Genomic DNA, 14605 nt, shown 5'->3' on the forward strand with positions numbered 1-14605 from the left:
AGCAGGGCGAGCGGCGGCGGCACGGCGGACGAGCCGACGGGCGTCGCGTATGGATGGAGCAGCGGCGAGAAGAGCCCAGTAGTGGTCCCGCCCGCAGCAGCAGGGGCGCCAGAGTGGGTGATCGACGACGCAGACGCCGATGCCGATGCGGGCGCAGAGACCAGCGAGTACGGCGACGAGATTGACGATGCCGAGGACGACGCGGTCAATGGTCCTCCTGTGGTTTCGCTCGTGTTGCTGCTGCCGTTGGTGATCATCGTGTCCATCGAGAGCGTCCGTGAGACCGCCGCAGCAGCTGCAGTTGCGCTGTCACGCACTTCCTTGATCACCCGGCGCGGCGTCGTGACCTCGTTGGCGGTGGTGGTCGTGGATGCTGCTGCCGGAGTGCTGCTGTTCGACGACTCGTTCAGTGCTTTGACAATCTGCTTGACGGGCTGATTATCCATTGCGATATTGAAACTTAAATGACTGAATGAAGAGCTGAGTTGAATTGGACTTGGGCTATATGAATTTGCCGACTTGAGTGGACTTGGACTTGGACTGGAGCTGCATTGCAAAGTGTAAAATGTTCGCTCTGATTTTCTCAAGTGATTTAGATTGATTTCTCAGCTGAGCTGTTCAGTCACTCTTTTGTTTTGAATTTGTGTTGTGTTCTTTTCGAGTGTTGAGATTGATATTCTGATCGACGTATTCATTCAAACCATGTCTGAGAAGCCATCCCAAGCAAAGCCAGCCAAGACTGCAGCGACGACTGAAATCTTGCCGTCAGCCGTGCAGCCAACGAAAGGGCCGTCGGTGCTCGTGATGAAGGCCGCGTACCCACTCTACGCTGCAACTGTGCTTGCGTCCGGTGCGCTTGTCATTGCTGGCGGCGGCGGCGCGTCCAACACGGGCGTTCCGAACGGCGCTGTGAGTGTACCAATGCAACAGCTTATACCCAACCTCAACCTCAAGGTCCTCTCCCACCCCCTTCAAGAACAAAAACAGACACCCCCAAACACTGTTACTATGAGGAGGGGGCATTTGAATTGGCGGCGGCAACGTGGACGTGTCGTGTTGGTTTCTGCTGACTTGGACTGCTGCTCAATCTGCACAGGAGATTCTAGTGCCGACCAACCCGAGCGCACAGGCCGTCGCGCAGACACCAGGGACGGCGCTGTTCCGGCATGCGTGTGGCATTGCGCGCGGCGACAGGGCCATCATGAACGTCGCGGCCCATCCGACCGAGCCAATCCTCGCTGCTGGCATGGACGAGCTTTGTCGGTGCGTTACCACTCCTCGATGGAGATAGCATCAGCTATCGAAAGTGTATATGAGATGCATGTGCATCAGGAGTGTGCTCAACCGCCTGGCCTCTTGCTTTTATTATTATTTTTATTTTTTTTCGCTGGTTTAAAGTCGCGCTGGATGCCGAATCGGCCGAACAAACCGGAGAAGTTGTATCGGATTTCGCACCGACAGAGCCGTTTCAAAAGTCCTGCAACTTTAGCGCCAATGGCAAGCATCTGGTGACTGGAGGAACGGATGGCATGGTACGAAGCGGTTGTCGATCGATCGAGGTGGTTGGTTGCTCTCGTTTTTGCTTCGGATTGGAGTCTCACAATGTGCCCATCATCAACAGGCTCGTGTCTGGGATGCAAAGTCGCGTGAATTGCTACATTCATTTGCGACCGGAGGTCATCGACTGAAGACCGTGGACATTTCGCCGGACAGCTCCTGGGTGGCTGCAATCAGCGAGACCAAAGAGGTCGGTTTTGGCTGGACTTTTCTTTTCTTCCGCGAGAGCCCGAGGCCCGGCCATGACTTGACTTGTTCACTCATAAAAACCATTCACGCTTGTTGGTTTTCCGTGTTTAGATGACGATCTGGAGCCTCAAGACGGCGCAACTAACTCATACTTTGAAATCTGATCCCAAGTGGAACTCTGCAAAGGACTACAAGATCCAAGCTGGTCGGTGCGTGTCATTTTCACAATTGCGACATTTTGTTGCACTGGGAATTGTCAGGGTGGACAAGCTGATGCTTCCGAGTTCAATCGATTTGTTGACAATTGGTTGTTTTGGTTTGTTTCGCTTGCTTTCTACAGTTTTGCCACGCAGCCAGACGGGCAAGTTGTCTTCATTTCTGCTCACTCTTTGCCAAAACACCAATCTCGCCTCGTAAAGTGGAACACGTCCAGCTGGACTCCGATTGGCCGATCCATCATTGTGTTGGGCCCAGTTCCAATCACTGCCATGAACGTCAGGTACGTCTCGTGTCCGCTTGAGCTGGAGGGTTGGTTTCACTCTTCAACAAAAGGACCTCACGATCTGATTCTTCAATTTGACACGGCAGCCCCAATGGAGCGTTCGTCGGTGTCGGTGACGCAGAGGGAAGCGTCGCGGTAGTAGATGTCGCTTCGTGGACGGTAAGCGAAACTTTGTTTGAAGTTGGCGAATCAACCCATTTTGCCTTTACTCATGTTGACATCTTGGCTCGTTTTTGGACCTCACACACGCCAGATTTCCGCTCGAGTCGATAACTTGCACGAGCTGTTCATCACTGCGCTCGCATTCACTCAAAGTGGCTCGCACCTGGTGAGCGTCTCTGCGGATACCCTGAGTTTTGCCACTCCGTCCCGCCTGCGAGCTGGTATGTTTGAGAACAACGCGGGGGATTTGGAGGTTTTTGGAAAGTTGAGAATCGACGCCCATCACTCACTTCCCCTTCGATTGCTTGCTTCCACGGCTTCTTCAACCAACAACAGGACGATCAGCCAGTTCAGTCATTTTGGTGATCGGCCTTGCTCTGCTACTGCTGCTTGTTGTCGCTCTTCTCTTGTTGGGCGTGTTTTGAAACCGCCTTGTCATGTATTATTTCTGCAGGCAGCAGTTCAAAACCAAAAGAAACCCTCTTTACTCTTCACTGTTCAGATCACGTCTCAAAGATGCATGTCTTGTCATGATTGTTCCAATCGCGAAAAAAAATCACTGCGAATGAGAGCTAAGCACGATGTCTCACATTCGCTTCTTGTTCAGCAATGTGTTTCTCCTCCGACATGATTCATCTGTTTACTGCACAATAGAGCCTGAATCTTTTTATTTTTGATCTCAGTCATTATTGTTACCATCTCAGGTTCAATCTCACTTTTGACATGAGCAGCTTGTTTGCAGACGACGAGCTGCCCACACCCGACACGAGCCATCTCCGCAAGGGCGGCTTTGAGCATGTCTACGAGCCAGCAGAAGACACCTTCCTGATGCTCGATGCGCTCCAGCAAGACTTTGGTCCTCGCGCTCAGCACAACCACGACCACGACCACGCGCCACTGGTCCCGCGAGTCTGCCTCGAGATTGGACCAGGCAGCGGCATCGTCACGACGTTTCTTGCTCAGATGCTCGGGCGCGCCAATGCATTGTGCTTGTACGTTATCAATAGTTTTCTCAGTTCTCCCCCCCCCACAAGCCGGCGATGACCATAGATGGACTGATTTCTCAGAGTTTTTGGGTTTGTGTTTTGTTGTTTGTTTGGTTTGCTTGTTTGTTTGTGAACACTCAATCTCGAATGTTGGAACAATTGCCTTTGCACAGAGCTGTCGATATCAACACAAGGGCTGCAGAAGCAACAGCGCAGACGGCGCAGTACAATGGCGATCAGACGGTCGATGTTCTTGTTGGCGATTTGACGGGCGGACTTCGACTTGCCGGATTGGTCGACGTGCTCGTGTTCAATCCGCCGTATGTGGTTACCGAGGACGAAGAGGTCACTTCGTCAAGAGACATTTCGGCTGCTTGGGCTGGCGGGTTGCGAGGTCGACGTGTGACGGACCGCTTGCTTCCACTGGTCGCTTCGATCTTGTCCCCAACTGGGCGGTTTTACCTCCTGACTATCGATGAGAATGACCCCGCCGAGATTGCAGCTATTCTTGCTCGCGACGGCTTGCACTGCCGCACCGCTCTCCGTCGACGAGCGCACAATGAATTTCAAAGCATCTTGTGCTTTTCACGGCAACCGCCGCCGACCAACTGAGATGTAACGATCTCTTGTTAAGTGTTAGTTTTTTTTTCTGTACTTTTCAACATTGGCTTTTCCTTCCCCCCCCGCCCGCGCCATCGCGTGCCTCATTGAGAAAAGCCTCTCGACAGTCATTCTTTATCCAATCATTACATTCATTTTCAGCCCGTTTCAGTCGTTATTTTGTTTCATTGTTTTTGATTTTTTTGGTGTCGTCGTCGTTCATGTTCTGAGTTTTGAGATTGATCCGCGTTCTGAGATTCTGTTGTTTATCTCTCTGAATCTCTGAATGCCGCTCTTTCCTTCGGGCGTCTCTCACTCTGCGCCGGCTGAGCAAGACCGCTCATCTCGAGCTCCAGCCGCAACATCAGAGCCACACCACACCCATCATCTTGCTTCTCTAGCTATAACGCAGCCAGAGCGACAACGCACGCCATTGTTTGCATCCGCTGCTGCTCAGAATCAACCGCTGTCGTCGTCATCCACACTGCTCACCAACCAGCGTCCACTCCAAGCAGGCAGCGTTCCTGGCCATGCTTTGGATGGCTCCACCGTGTCGCATTCGACGAGCGGCTGGTCGACTAGCAATGCTACGGCTGCCTCGTTCCCAGTGTTCAATGCGGCGCTGCTGCCGTCCGACCCGTTCGCCAGGCCGCTGTCAAGCAACGCCAGCAGCCACGCTGCACAGATGGCAGAGTACTCCAATGCAAGTTCAGCGGCCGCATCTGCACTGACGTCGAGCAGCTTTGGCAGCTTTAGCACTGCTTCTGCTGCGATCGCTCGCCCAGCGCAAGAAGCTCACATTCAAGCGCCCGCTGGCTCATCCCGACCACGAGACGATCCGAAATCGTCGTCATTGTCGTCATCTCTATCACTTGAAGCCCGCGAGAGATCGCGATCGAGTCGAAGGAGACGTGACTCGAGCTCGGGTTTGTCGTCGTCCAATTCGGATGCAGGCTCCGACGACGACGAGGACAGGCGTGATCGCAGACACCGCGACCGCCACTCCAAGCACGAAGTCCATAGAGAGCATAAAAGCAGCTCGAAACGGGACAAGGAGAGCAAATCACACAAGCACAGGCGGTCCCATCGCGAAGACGACAGGCACCATCATCGCAGTCGTTCGCATGACGATCGTCGCCATGAACGCTCCAGCAAAGAGAGTCGCGACTCAAGAGACCGAGAAGACCAACGGCACTCGTCGAAAAGCTCTGACCACCGTCATCATCACCGAAGCTCAACGCGCGAAGGGCGACGCGGCGACGAGCCATCGATCTCAACCACACCCACCGTCTCGGCTGCACCAGCGATTCGTGGCACTCTCGGTGCAAGCCAAAGCACTCTCCGATCCACACGCCCTATCTCGGTCTGGCTCGACGACTACCCAGGCGGCAAGGCCTTTCTTGCTTGGACGGCGACGGCGACTGTTGGCAGTGTTGTCGACTCGTTTCGCTCGGACGAATCGTTATCTTCATTTGTGCCGTACTTTGCTGATAAGACCGGCGATCGCAATAACTTTTCCTACCCGACGCTGTACAGCCAGGACACTGCCTCGTACTACCGCCGATGGGGCGATTTCATCCTTGGTCGACGACGAGAGCACCAGTTCATTGCGCTCAATGATCAGTTTACTCGGTCCCGGTGAGTGTATTGTTTTATGCTGTGTCTTTCAATCTGTATTGTTTTATGCTGTGTCTTTCAATCAATCCTGCTGCGGATGCTCGCGCTTTGTTGGCTTGACTCACTTGTCCGTGCGAAATGCTCAACACTCGATTTGTTGGTGGAGATTTTTCAGATCCAAAAATACTACTCAAGGAGGGAGCGACGCATACCGATTGTCTCATGTTGATGCAAAGCGCAGCTTGCTCAAATCGGGCACGCGTACCTTCCGACCTCCTCCGCAATCGAGCTCGACGAGCGGAACAGCAGCAAACACAGATGTCAACTTTGTCCCTCTTTCGGACAAGGCTGCCAACCCGCTCTCTGGGCCCAATGCACAAAGGGAGGTCGATGCAACACGTACAACCAACCATATCGCAGCTCTGCTGTGGGAAGGCGTGACGGGCGAACACACACCACCGCCGCTCTTGCAATCATCGAACTTGGCGCATCCTGTCGACGCGTCTACGCGTCCGTCGCAGGTCGAGGACCTCGCCGACGAAGTCGATCCAACCGATGCCTCTGTAGCCGCGGAACTTGGGAGGTTGAATGAGTTTGTGCGGCTTCATCCTCGAAATGTGGACGGATGGATGCGCTTGGTGGAGTTTCAAGAAACCCTCCTTTCTCTCCACTCTGGCGGCTTTGCCTCCTTCTTCCAGCAGTCAGCCCAAACAACTGGCAAATCTCAAGCAACTGGCAAAGCTCAAGCATGGAATCGCAGTTCGGCACCGAGGATGGCGGTGGCCGAGATGCAGTTGGCGATTCTCGAGCGAGCGCTCCGGGAAAATCCAGCCAGTCCCGAGCTTGCTCGCCGTTACCTCAGCCTTGGGCACGAGCTCTGGCCGAGCGCCAAGCTGGCCGAGCAGTGGGAGCGCATTATTTTTCAGTTCTCCACCCACCTCGTCATGTGGCGCGAGTACTTGCTGTTTTGCCAATCCCACGTTGCCACGTTCTCCATGGCCACGTGCCTGAGCGGATATCGCAAGTGCTTTTCCACGCTTTCGGGCATCAACGAACGGACGATTCGCGAGACGCTCGCCGTTGCCGAAACCGCTGCTCCGACCTTGGCCGCCGCGACGATCGCCATCCAGCGTGACTTGCTTGACATTACATCGCAGCTTTGCGACTTTCTTCGCGATAGCGGATGCCCCGAAAAAGCGGTTGCGCTGTATCAGGCGCTCGTCGAATTATGTTGGTTTGCACCTACCACGATGGATCCCGTCCTAACGCCGAGCACCAAGACCACTTTGAAAGGGTTGCTGGCCTTCTTTGAGCCGTTTTGGGACAGCAGCGTTCCACGATTTAGCGATGCTGGAGCCGCTGGCTGGCGTGCTTGGCACACGCAACATGTTGTGAATCAGACGGCGGCCCAACACGACATTCCAGTTTCAGGAATGCGAGCTTCGTCACCAACTCCTCCATCCCTGTCGCAAGAAGATGCCGAATTCAGTGTATACGCAGAAACTCTTGCACGACAGCCTGTTGAAAGGCCCTTGGCGGCATCCCAGTCGGCTGATGGCAGAACGGTGGATTTGTGGCTCAATGCTGAACTGAAGCGGGACTCACACCATTGGCGACCACTGCGAATGCCTCCTCAGGATGCCGACACGCTTGGCAATCTTGAGGCTGCTGCGACGTTGGATGAGCTGATTGAGCGCGATCCAGAGCAGGTTGTCCTGTTTGAGGACATTTCCGCGTTTCTGTTTCGCATTACAGCGCCAGAAATCAAAGAGGCCCTGCTCTGGAGGTTTGTCGAGTTCCTTGGCGGGCGGCAGCTGCTCGAAGCCCTCCCTCTGACAGCCACGATATCGTCGTCCGTCCCGGGATTGTCATCCGAGCAAGCGCCGCAAAACGCGGGTTTGGCCACCTACGCCCTATTCGCGCATGCTTGTTCGCTCGATGCTCACGCCCAACACTTGGCAATGACCCAAATTGAGTTTTCGCCACATGGGCTGCCGAGTGAGCATGTTTCAAACGAGCCACGGGATGTCTTTTCCCGCCCAATTCGTCCAACGCTGGCTCATGCGCGCGAAAAGCTTGCAGCCATCACGCAGCAGACGCTGCAGCACCTGTGTAAAGGACACGCAGGTTTTGCCGTGCTGAGCATACTGATACCATACAGCGACAGCTGCGGCGTGTTTGAGCCTGAGGCGACCCAGCAGTTTGACTTGGCACGTGCGCAGGCTCGAGCAATTCTAGAGCAGAAATGGTTTCGCAATGATGTTCGCGTGTGGCTTGCGTATGCACTGATCGACTACGAGCACGCTCGATGGAGCGAACGCATTGAAGCAAGGGGCGAACGCATAGAAGCAAGCAGCGCAGTGGCAAGCATTGTGCCCTCAGTCGAAAAGCTTCTCAACCAAGCTCGCAAAACCATGGCCAAAGTATTTGCAACCACCGCCTCCATGCTTGATGCCGCCACCCTGCACGGGGTCATCAATACGCTTGTGCGGGCTGAGCTAGTTCTGGTCGCTGGTCCAAGGCAGGGAGAACGACGCCACTTACGGGACTTGCTGGCCCAGCTGCACGCTGGAACGCTGGCGGGCTCCAGTAGCGGAGAGGCCGACCGCCTGCGTCTGCGGCTGGCTCTGCTCGATGCCCGCGACGCTGCGGCACGTGCGCGTTGTTTGCAGCTGCTTGTTTTGGCTGCCTCGCCGCAATCGGCCTCCGCTTCCGATCTTGGAGCTGCGCCATCTGATCTCAGCATTCTACGTACGCGTACATTCTATAGCGACACGACGGCGGCATTGCGCCAGGCAATGCTGCAACTGGTCGGCGGACGGGACCTCGTCTCGCTATCAGATGGCGAAGTCCGCGCGCTGCTTCAATCAGTCCTAGCAGCCTTGACTCCAGAAGCTACTCTCCCGTGCTTGAACTGGACATGGGCGCAACAGCTTCTAGACGGCACCGAGTCTGCTGTAGAAACCTTGGCGGGGTTGGTCTCCAGCGTTGCCGCTCTGGTTCATCGCGTTCGCGACAACGACGCTGCGCAAGCCGATTTAGCAGCAGCCGGCTCGAGAAGAGGCGGTAGCAATAGCCCCTTGGCTACCATTTTGCTGACTGGGAATGCGCAGGCCATTGCCGACAAGCCACTCTCCTACCATTCGCCATTGTTCTACCACGGGACTCGTGGGTATTACGCCGATTTACAGGTTGGCTGCATCATGCTAGAGCAAGTGTTTGGCACGGCGTCGCTCCTGGTGACGCACTGCTCTTCCCTCGGAACTTCGCTGGTGAGTGGAAGAGTTCCGAGCGAGCTCGGCAAAAGCGTCATGGGCCGGGGACTGCAGTGGTTTCCACACAGTCTGCTCCTACGTCGAGCCTGGCACGCGTTGCGGCGGGAGCAGGGCCGCTATCAGCGGCTGTTGTCCGGTCTCGGCGAGTTGGCAATGGAGAGCGGACCGCTGGGCCTCGCGTTCGCCATCGAGGACGAGCGTACCGCTGGCTCGCGCGTGCATCAAGCAGGAGGGTTTGACGAAGAGACCGAGTCGATGCAAGGCAGGATCAACCGCATTCGTGCCGTGTTGGCGCGGGCGTTTGATCCGACGAGTCGACAGTGCGAAGGGCAATTCCAGTCCGAGGTGCGCCACTGCGTTCCGCTTTGGCGCATGTTTTTGCAGTTTGAAGCGTCCTGCGTTTTCCGCGAGGAGGCGGCGGCTCGCGTGCGAGAGCGCGATTTGCTTGTGACGCTCGAAACGAAGACGAGTGGCCTTCTGGAGCGCCAGGAAGGCCAACAACTGCTCCAAGCCGAGCGACTCCGCTTCTTGCAGCCGACGTCGGCAGCAGCACCACCACAACAGCACCAGACCACTGGCGATGGTGCAGAAAACGCAGAACTCGAACGCCTGAAATCGGGATTTCACAAGCGCCTGGAGGATGAACGGAGGCGCCGCCACCGTCGCCAGCGCCAGCGACTCACCGGTGTGTTTGTTCGCGCGCTGCAGCAGTGCCCTTGGGCAAAGGTGCTGTATCTGGACGCCATCCAGTGCGGCTTGTACCGCGGACCTCTCCATCCCGATCTCGCCACACAACTCCAAATGGTGCGCAATCCGCACGATTGGGACGATTCGCTCCAAGATGTGGTCGATCTCATGCAAGAGAAGGGCCTGCATGTGCGAACAAGCGTTGAAGAAATCGAGGCGCTGGATCATGTTGATGCGCATCGAGCTAATGATGGATCTGCGATGACATTTTGATGGAGGAGCAATCGTAATGCGCCACTTGTCATGTATGAACAAAACTATCCTGCAACTGTAAACACTTTGACACACACACAAAAAAAAAAGAAAAAAAAAAAGGAAAAAAAAAAAAAAAGCAAACTTTGGGATTTTGTATTTTAAGCGGGAACAATGTTTTACGGAGGACAAAGGCACGAAATGGACGAGCTTTTCGATAAGCAGAGCTACCGTTAAAACTGGATTTATTCCTCATCAGCCTCCTCAGCGGGGGCGTCAGCCTTCTTGGAGGCCTTGCGCTTGTTGCGACCAGCGCGGCCACCGCCGAAGGGCGAGTTGAGGGCAAAGTCAATGTGCTTTTGCGAGTCAAGGCGGACGACGAACGAGGGGACGTTGACGATCTGCTTGCCGACGCGGATGTGGCGCTGGCGGATGAGGACGCGGGCGTGGTGGATCGACTTGGCAAGACCGAGCTTGAAAACCTGGGTCTGGAGGCGACGCTCGAGGAAATCCTCGACCTTCAGGCCAAGAACGAAATCGAGGCGCATGCGGGACTCGTCGAGGACACCAATGCGGACGAGGCGGCGAAGGAGAGCATTGCCCTCAAAGAGACGGCGGGAATCCTTGTCGTCGAGGGTGAGGAGCTCACGGGCAGCCTTGCGGATCTTGGCAAGGGTGAGCTGGACACGCCAGACTTCGCTCTTGTTGCGGAGACCGAACTCACCGACGAGCTTGAGCTCGCGGTCGAGACGCTCCTTCTCGTAAGGGCGGCGAGGAGTCTTGACAGTCTTAGAGCCTGCAGAGGATCAAAGCAAAAGAGACGAGGGCAAAAAAAAGAGGCAAAAAAGAGGCATCGACAACAGTAAAGCGGCAAAAGGACATTCGACTGGCGCGACCAACCAAGAGGCAACGTTGGGCAAATCGGACATGTGGCAAAAAGTCGAGGTGGTCCAAAAGGGCCAAAGTACAAAAACACCAGAGCCTTGCTGCACACGACACGATCTGCCAGAACAGATACGCCATGTTTCATCGAGAGCAGCGGAATGGAGAAAGCAGGGGCTATCGACGCATACAACCAAACGCGAGTGAACTTGTCCAACGAGTCGCCATTGTTCAGCCAAAAAGAGGATGAAGAAAACAAAAAAAAAAAAAAAAAAAAAAAAAAAGCGAAAAAAAAGCGAAAAAAAAAAAAAAAAAGCAACAGCACATGGAACGAAAAAAAAAAAAAAAAAAAAAAAGCAAAAAAAAGTTTGGCTTTCAACAATCAGAGCGCGACGTGAGGACAAAAACACACACAGGATGGGAAAGAGGAACAACAGTACGAAATGCAAAATGTCAAACAAGAGCAAACACACCAAACAGCCAGCAACACGAGGACCACGGGGCACTGGTGGCTGCTAGCAGATGGGCGCTTCGAGTTTTTCCATTCGGGCAATCGTCGCGAGCGTTGCTCCCCCAAACCCATTCCGATTGGACATTGCATCAACAACACACTGCAAACCCATCGTCAGCAGGAAGGGGCCAAGCCATCAAGCGTGAGCATCATGGCGGCCCGGATTCAATAAAAAAAGCAAAAAAAAAAAAAACGAAAAAAAGCGAGATCGCCTCGTTTTTTTTTTTTGACTTTTTCGTTTGCTTTTTTATTTTCATCTTTTTTCACTGCTGTCCAGCGTTTTTCGTCTCTTTTGCCACAGAGACCACGGACGACACTACCACAGTCCAAACCAATACCCAAACAAAGCTCAAAAGTGGTGCCAGAGGAAGCTTAAGCAAGCGCTTTCCGACAAAAAACCCAAGCAAAGGGTAGGGACTTGAAAAAAAAATAATTCAATGGAGCGCCAGCCAATGCAAAGCCAGCCAAAAATGCGGGAACCGAAAAAAAAAAAAAAAGCTCGCTCGCATCAAAGTGGCACATGCAGTTGGCGGCAGCACACATCGACCTCTTTCATTTCGTGTTGTGTAAATAGCACTGAAGAACAAGTCCATCGAGTGCTCCGTTCGTTTCATGAGGAGCTGCTAGTTTGCTCTTTCCGTGCATCATGCTGAAAGGCATTGAGCTTTTCGATTTTTTTTCATTTTTCGCTTTCAATCCGATCCACTTCCCGCTCGTCTCCCTGCCGTTCACCAACAAGCCAGCCTGCCAGACCTCTCCCAGTCTCCCAAATACCAACGTTCGCCAAGTGAGTCGTCCACGAAAACCACATAGCCCTTGTTCCATCAACCGGCAGCGACTTTTCCGACAGCAACGACGAGAACGACAAAACTCAAAAAAAAAAAAAAAATCAACCGCGTGGAAAAGAACGAAAATCAAAGAAAAGTTAAAAAGAAAAAAAAAAAAAAGAAAAGAAAAGAAAAAAAAAAGAAAAGCAAGCAGTGAAGGTTTTTGGCCTCAGCACCGTGCGGAAGGCCGGAAGGCTGATTGCGCGGCTGCTGCACACACAACAGACAAGAAGGATGAAGAAGGGCCAGTGCTTATCGCGGAGGCCTCCACGACAGCCACAGACAAGGAGGGGGAAAAAAAAAGCGCGAGGGAAAAATATAAAAAAATAGTGCGGCCAAGCAGAATTTTTTTTTTTTTTTTTTGTAGTCGTTCAGGTCGTTTGCTGCTGTTCAAACAAAAAGTCATTGATGCTGGCGGTTTCTAGAGCATGGTGTAAAGTAGTTAGCTGGAGACCACCCGTAAGTCAAGCGTGGACGGGGAGAAAGAGAGAGAGAGAGGGGCAAGGGTGGATCGAGGGCAGAGCAAAAGAGAACGAGCTGGCTGGACAACGAAAATCGAAGGAAATAAAAAAAAAAAAAAAAAAAAACTCAATGGTTTGCCAGCAAAAAAAATGCTCGAGAAATACAGACAGGGCGCGGCATGGTAAGAAATAAGAGAGAGCGAGCATCTAAATGCGGACGACCCTTCAAGTAACTCAATTTCGTCTGCGCGCTCTGTTGGATGCGGAAAAAATAAAATTAAAGCAGTAAGCTTGGTAAAAAAATGGAGACATTGAAATTACCTGAGGTCGAGCGACAACAGGGGAAAACGGCAGGCTCTGGAAAAAGCCACCTGTCTCGTTGAAACCACTCAGACCGCTTTGAAAAGCGGCACAACGCAGCATCATCAGGACCGACTGCATAATACTGTACAATCATTCAACTCATAACGGGTTGATAATGGATTGTCAACGTTGAGCGCAGTTTTTAGTTTCTTCTTCCTTTTTTTTTTTCTTGTTTTATCCCGAAATGTCGGCTCCGGCTCCAGCTGCGGCTCCAGCTGCGGCCCCGGATCAGCAGCAGCCAGCTTTTCGGCGTGTGTTCGGTTTCATCGGCGGCGCGGTCGCCAACACGGTCGCCACATTTATTATTTTGGTTGTGGCGGCTTTCGTTGCTCGGCACGTGCTGGACAACAAGAACACGATCGCCAAGACCCACTCGCCCGAAGTCGTTCAAGCTCGCATGCTCGCACGCTTCGAGGCCGGCTCCGTCATCCCGCCCGTCAGAAAGTCCCACATCGATCGCCCGGATGTTGTTGCGATGCTTGAAGGGGTGCTGCGCCCCAAGGAGATGACGCGCTACCCCGTCGTCGTTGGCGAAACAGGCTGCGGCAAGACCAGCGCCGTCCTCGACGCCATCCGACCCAACCGCACTGGCATTGTCTACCACATTGTCAAAAGCGAGGTGTTAGTCTCGGTGCCGGGTCTACTGGCGGGGTCTCTCGCATTTGAGCCCAACCAATTCAAATTCGCAGACGCCTATCTCGTTGACCGTGGCGCGACCTTGAAAGACAAACCGGCCGAGGAACCATTCAAGAGTTGGGAGGCTCTTGTTGCTGATCTCGAGATCGTCGCCGCACAGTTCAAGGCCAAGCACGGTCATCCTGCCACGCTCGTCATCGACGCCGTAGACATGATCGCAAAGAAGGGGCCCGAACTGTTGCATGTGATTCAAGATTTTGCCAAGTCGGCTGCGGACGCCAACCTGCTCAATGTTGTTCTCGTCACCAGCGATGGTTCGACTCTGCCCGCGCTCAAGGAATCGTCAGCAATGACTCGTGCTCGCGTTGTCGAAGTGGGTGATCTCACCGACCAACAAGCTGTCACATATCTGGTGCGTCGTGACATCCACGAGGATTTGGCCAAGCGTGCGGTCGCTGAGATTGCTGGTGGGCGTCTCATTCTGCTCAACAATCTAGCAGACGACCTTCTGTTCAAGACTGTGGACGAGATCTTTCGGGAGTTCTACTTGGAAACTCGAGGCGCTCTTCTGCGTTTGATTGGCGTTCTGGACGCGTTCGATATATCGCCTCCCGTGAGCAGCACCTTCTGTCTTCTCTCTCGAGGCGCGCGCGATTTCGATGCCGTGGAGCGCTCGCTTGGTCTCGACCTCACAAAGAAACTCCTCGCCACCAACATCAACATTCTCGCTTACCATCCCAACAAGACCTACACCCTTCACTCGCGCCACGTTCAGCGCTCTGTGGCTGCCCTGTTGAACTGCACGAGACCGTAGGGCCGTCCCTTGTTTCTGGCTTCTTGAGCCATCTTCAAGCGTTCACCCTCTGCCAACGCTCGCTTTCGTGTGTTGCAATGCGTTCTCAGCATCTGTATTGTATCTTGAAGACGTCGCTCTGAGAATAAAAAGCCAATTGTAAAGTTTAACGGCATTCTCGATGCTCGTTGAGCGGCCGACTTGCTGTGCATGGTTGTGTGAGTGCATGAAGCCTGTGTTATTTTCTTTGCTTTGATACCCAACGGCCACCCCGACAGACAAAAACACCAATGGCGATGAACTTC

General features: G+C 53.7%; 5 protein-coding genes across 5 annotated transcripts; 4 read left to right on the forward strand and 1 right to left on the reverse strand.

Moving 5' to 3' along the window:
- Positions 1-702: 702 nt before the first annotated feature.
- CAOG_02962 (hypothetical protein) lies at positions 703-2902 on the forward strand (the record flags this gene model as incomplete). Its single annotated transcript, XM_004363744.2, has 9 exons — positions 703-909; positions 1097-1259; positions 1399-1532; positions 1622-1747; positions 1858-1955; positions 2087-2245; positions 2335-2407; positions 2502-2631; positions 2747-2902. 9 exons carry the CDS (start codon positions 703-705, stop codon positions 2833-2835), a joined length of 1179 nt encoding a protein of 392 aa, XP_004363801.2. The 3' UTR covers positions 2836-2902.
- Positions 2903-3104: 202 nt separating this feature from the next.
- CAOG_02963 (methylase) lies at positions 3105-4105 on the forward strand. The gene is made up of 2 exons (XM_004363745.2): positions 3105-3402; positions 3570-4105. The coding sequence occupies exons 1-2, from the start codon at positions 3134-3136 to the stop codon at positions 4006-4008; spliced, it is 708 nt and encodes a 235-aa protein (XP_004363802.1). The 5' UTR covers positions 3105-3133; the 3' UTR covers positions 4009-4105.
- Positions 4106-4142: 37 nt separating this feature from the next.
- On the forward strand, positions 4143-9919 carry CAOG_02964 (hypothetical protein). Its single transcript, XM_004363746.2, has 2 exons — positions 4143-5634; positions 5789-9919. The coding sequence occupies exons 1-2, from the start codon at positions 4283-4285 to the stop codon at positions 9846-9848; spliced, it is 5412 nt and encodes a 1803-aa protein (XP_004363803.1). The 5' UTR covers positions 4143-4282; the 3' UTR covers positions 9849-9919.
- A 43-nt stretch (positions 9920-9962) lies between these two features.
- Positions 9963-10961, reverse strand: CAOG_02965 (30S ribosomal protein S4). Its single transcript, XM_004363747.2, has 2 exons — positions 10820-10961; positions 9963-10623 (listed from the first exon to the last, which is right to left on the reverse strand). The coding sequence occupies exons 1-2, from the start codon at positions 10848-10850 to the stop codon at positions 10073-10075; spliced, it is 582 nt and encodes a 193-aa protein (XP_004363804.1). The 5' UTR covers positions 10851-10961; the 3' UTR covers positions 9963-10072.
- Positions 10962-13055: 2094 nt separating this feature from the next.
- Positions 13056-14321, forward strand: CAOG_08649 (hypothetical protein; the record flags this gene model as incomplete). Its single annotated transcript, XM_011271958.1, has 1 exon — positions 13056-14321. The coding sequence occupies one exon, from the start codon at positions 13056-13058 to the stop codon at positions 14319-14321; it is 1266 nt and encodes a 421-aa protein (XP_011270260.1).
- Between the last annotated feature and the right edge of the window lie 284 nt (positions 14322-14605).

Source organism: Capsaspora owczarzaki (genome assembly GCF_000151315.2).
Source record: "Capsaspora owczarzaki ATCC 30864 unplaced genomic scaffold supercont2.4, whole genome shotgun sequence".
In the NCBI taxonomy this organism is placed as follows: Eukaryota; class Filasterea; order Ministeriida; family Capsasporidae; genus Capsaspora; species Capsaspora owczarzaki.

What these genes read in the sequence shown, in the direction of transcription:
- CAOG_02963 (XM_004363745.2), top strand. Translation starts at nt 3,134, where the DNA reads ATGAGCAGCTTGTTTGCAGACGACGAGCTGCCCACACCCGACACGAGC. An exon ending in CGCGCCAATGCATTGTGCTT is followed by an intron (nt 3,403 to 3,569) that starts GTACGTTATCAA and finishes GCCTTTGCACAG; the next exon opens with AGCTGTCGATATCAACACAA.
- CAOG_02964 (XM_004363746.2), top strand. Translation starts at nt 4,283, where the DNA reads ATGCCGCTCTTTCCTTCGGGCGTCTCTCACTCTGCGCCGGCTGAGCAA. An exon ending in GATCAGTTTACTCGGTCCCG is followed by an intron (nt 5,635 to 5,788) that starts GTGAGTGTATTG and finishes GAGATTTTTCAG; the next exon opens with ATCCAAAAATACTACTCAAG.
- CAOG_02965 (XM_004363747.2), bottom strand. Translation starts at nt 10,850, where the DNA reads ATGGCGTATCTGTTCTGGCAGATCGTGTCGT. An exon ending in GTTCTGGCAGATCGTGTCGT is followed by an intron (nt 10,624 to 10,819) that starts GTGCAGCAAGGC and finishes GATCCTCTGCAG; the next exon opens with GCTCTAAGACTGTCAAGACT.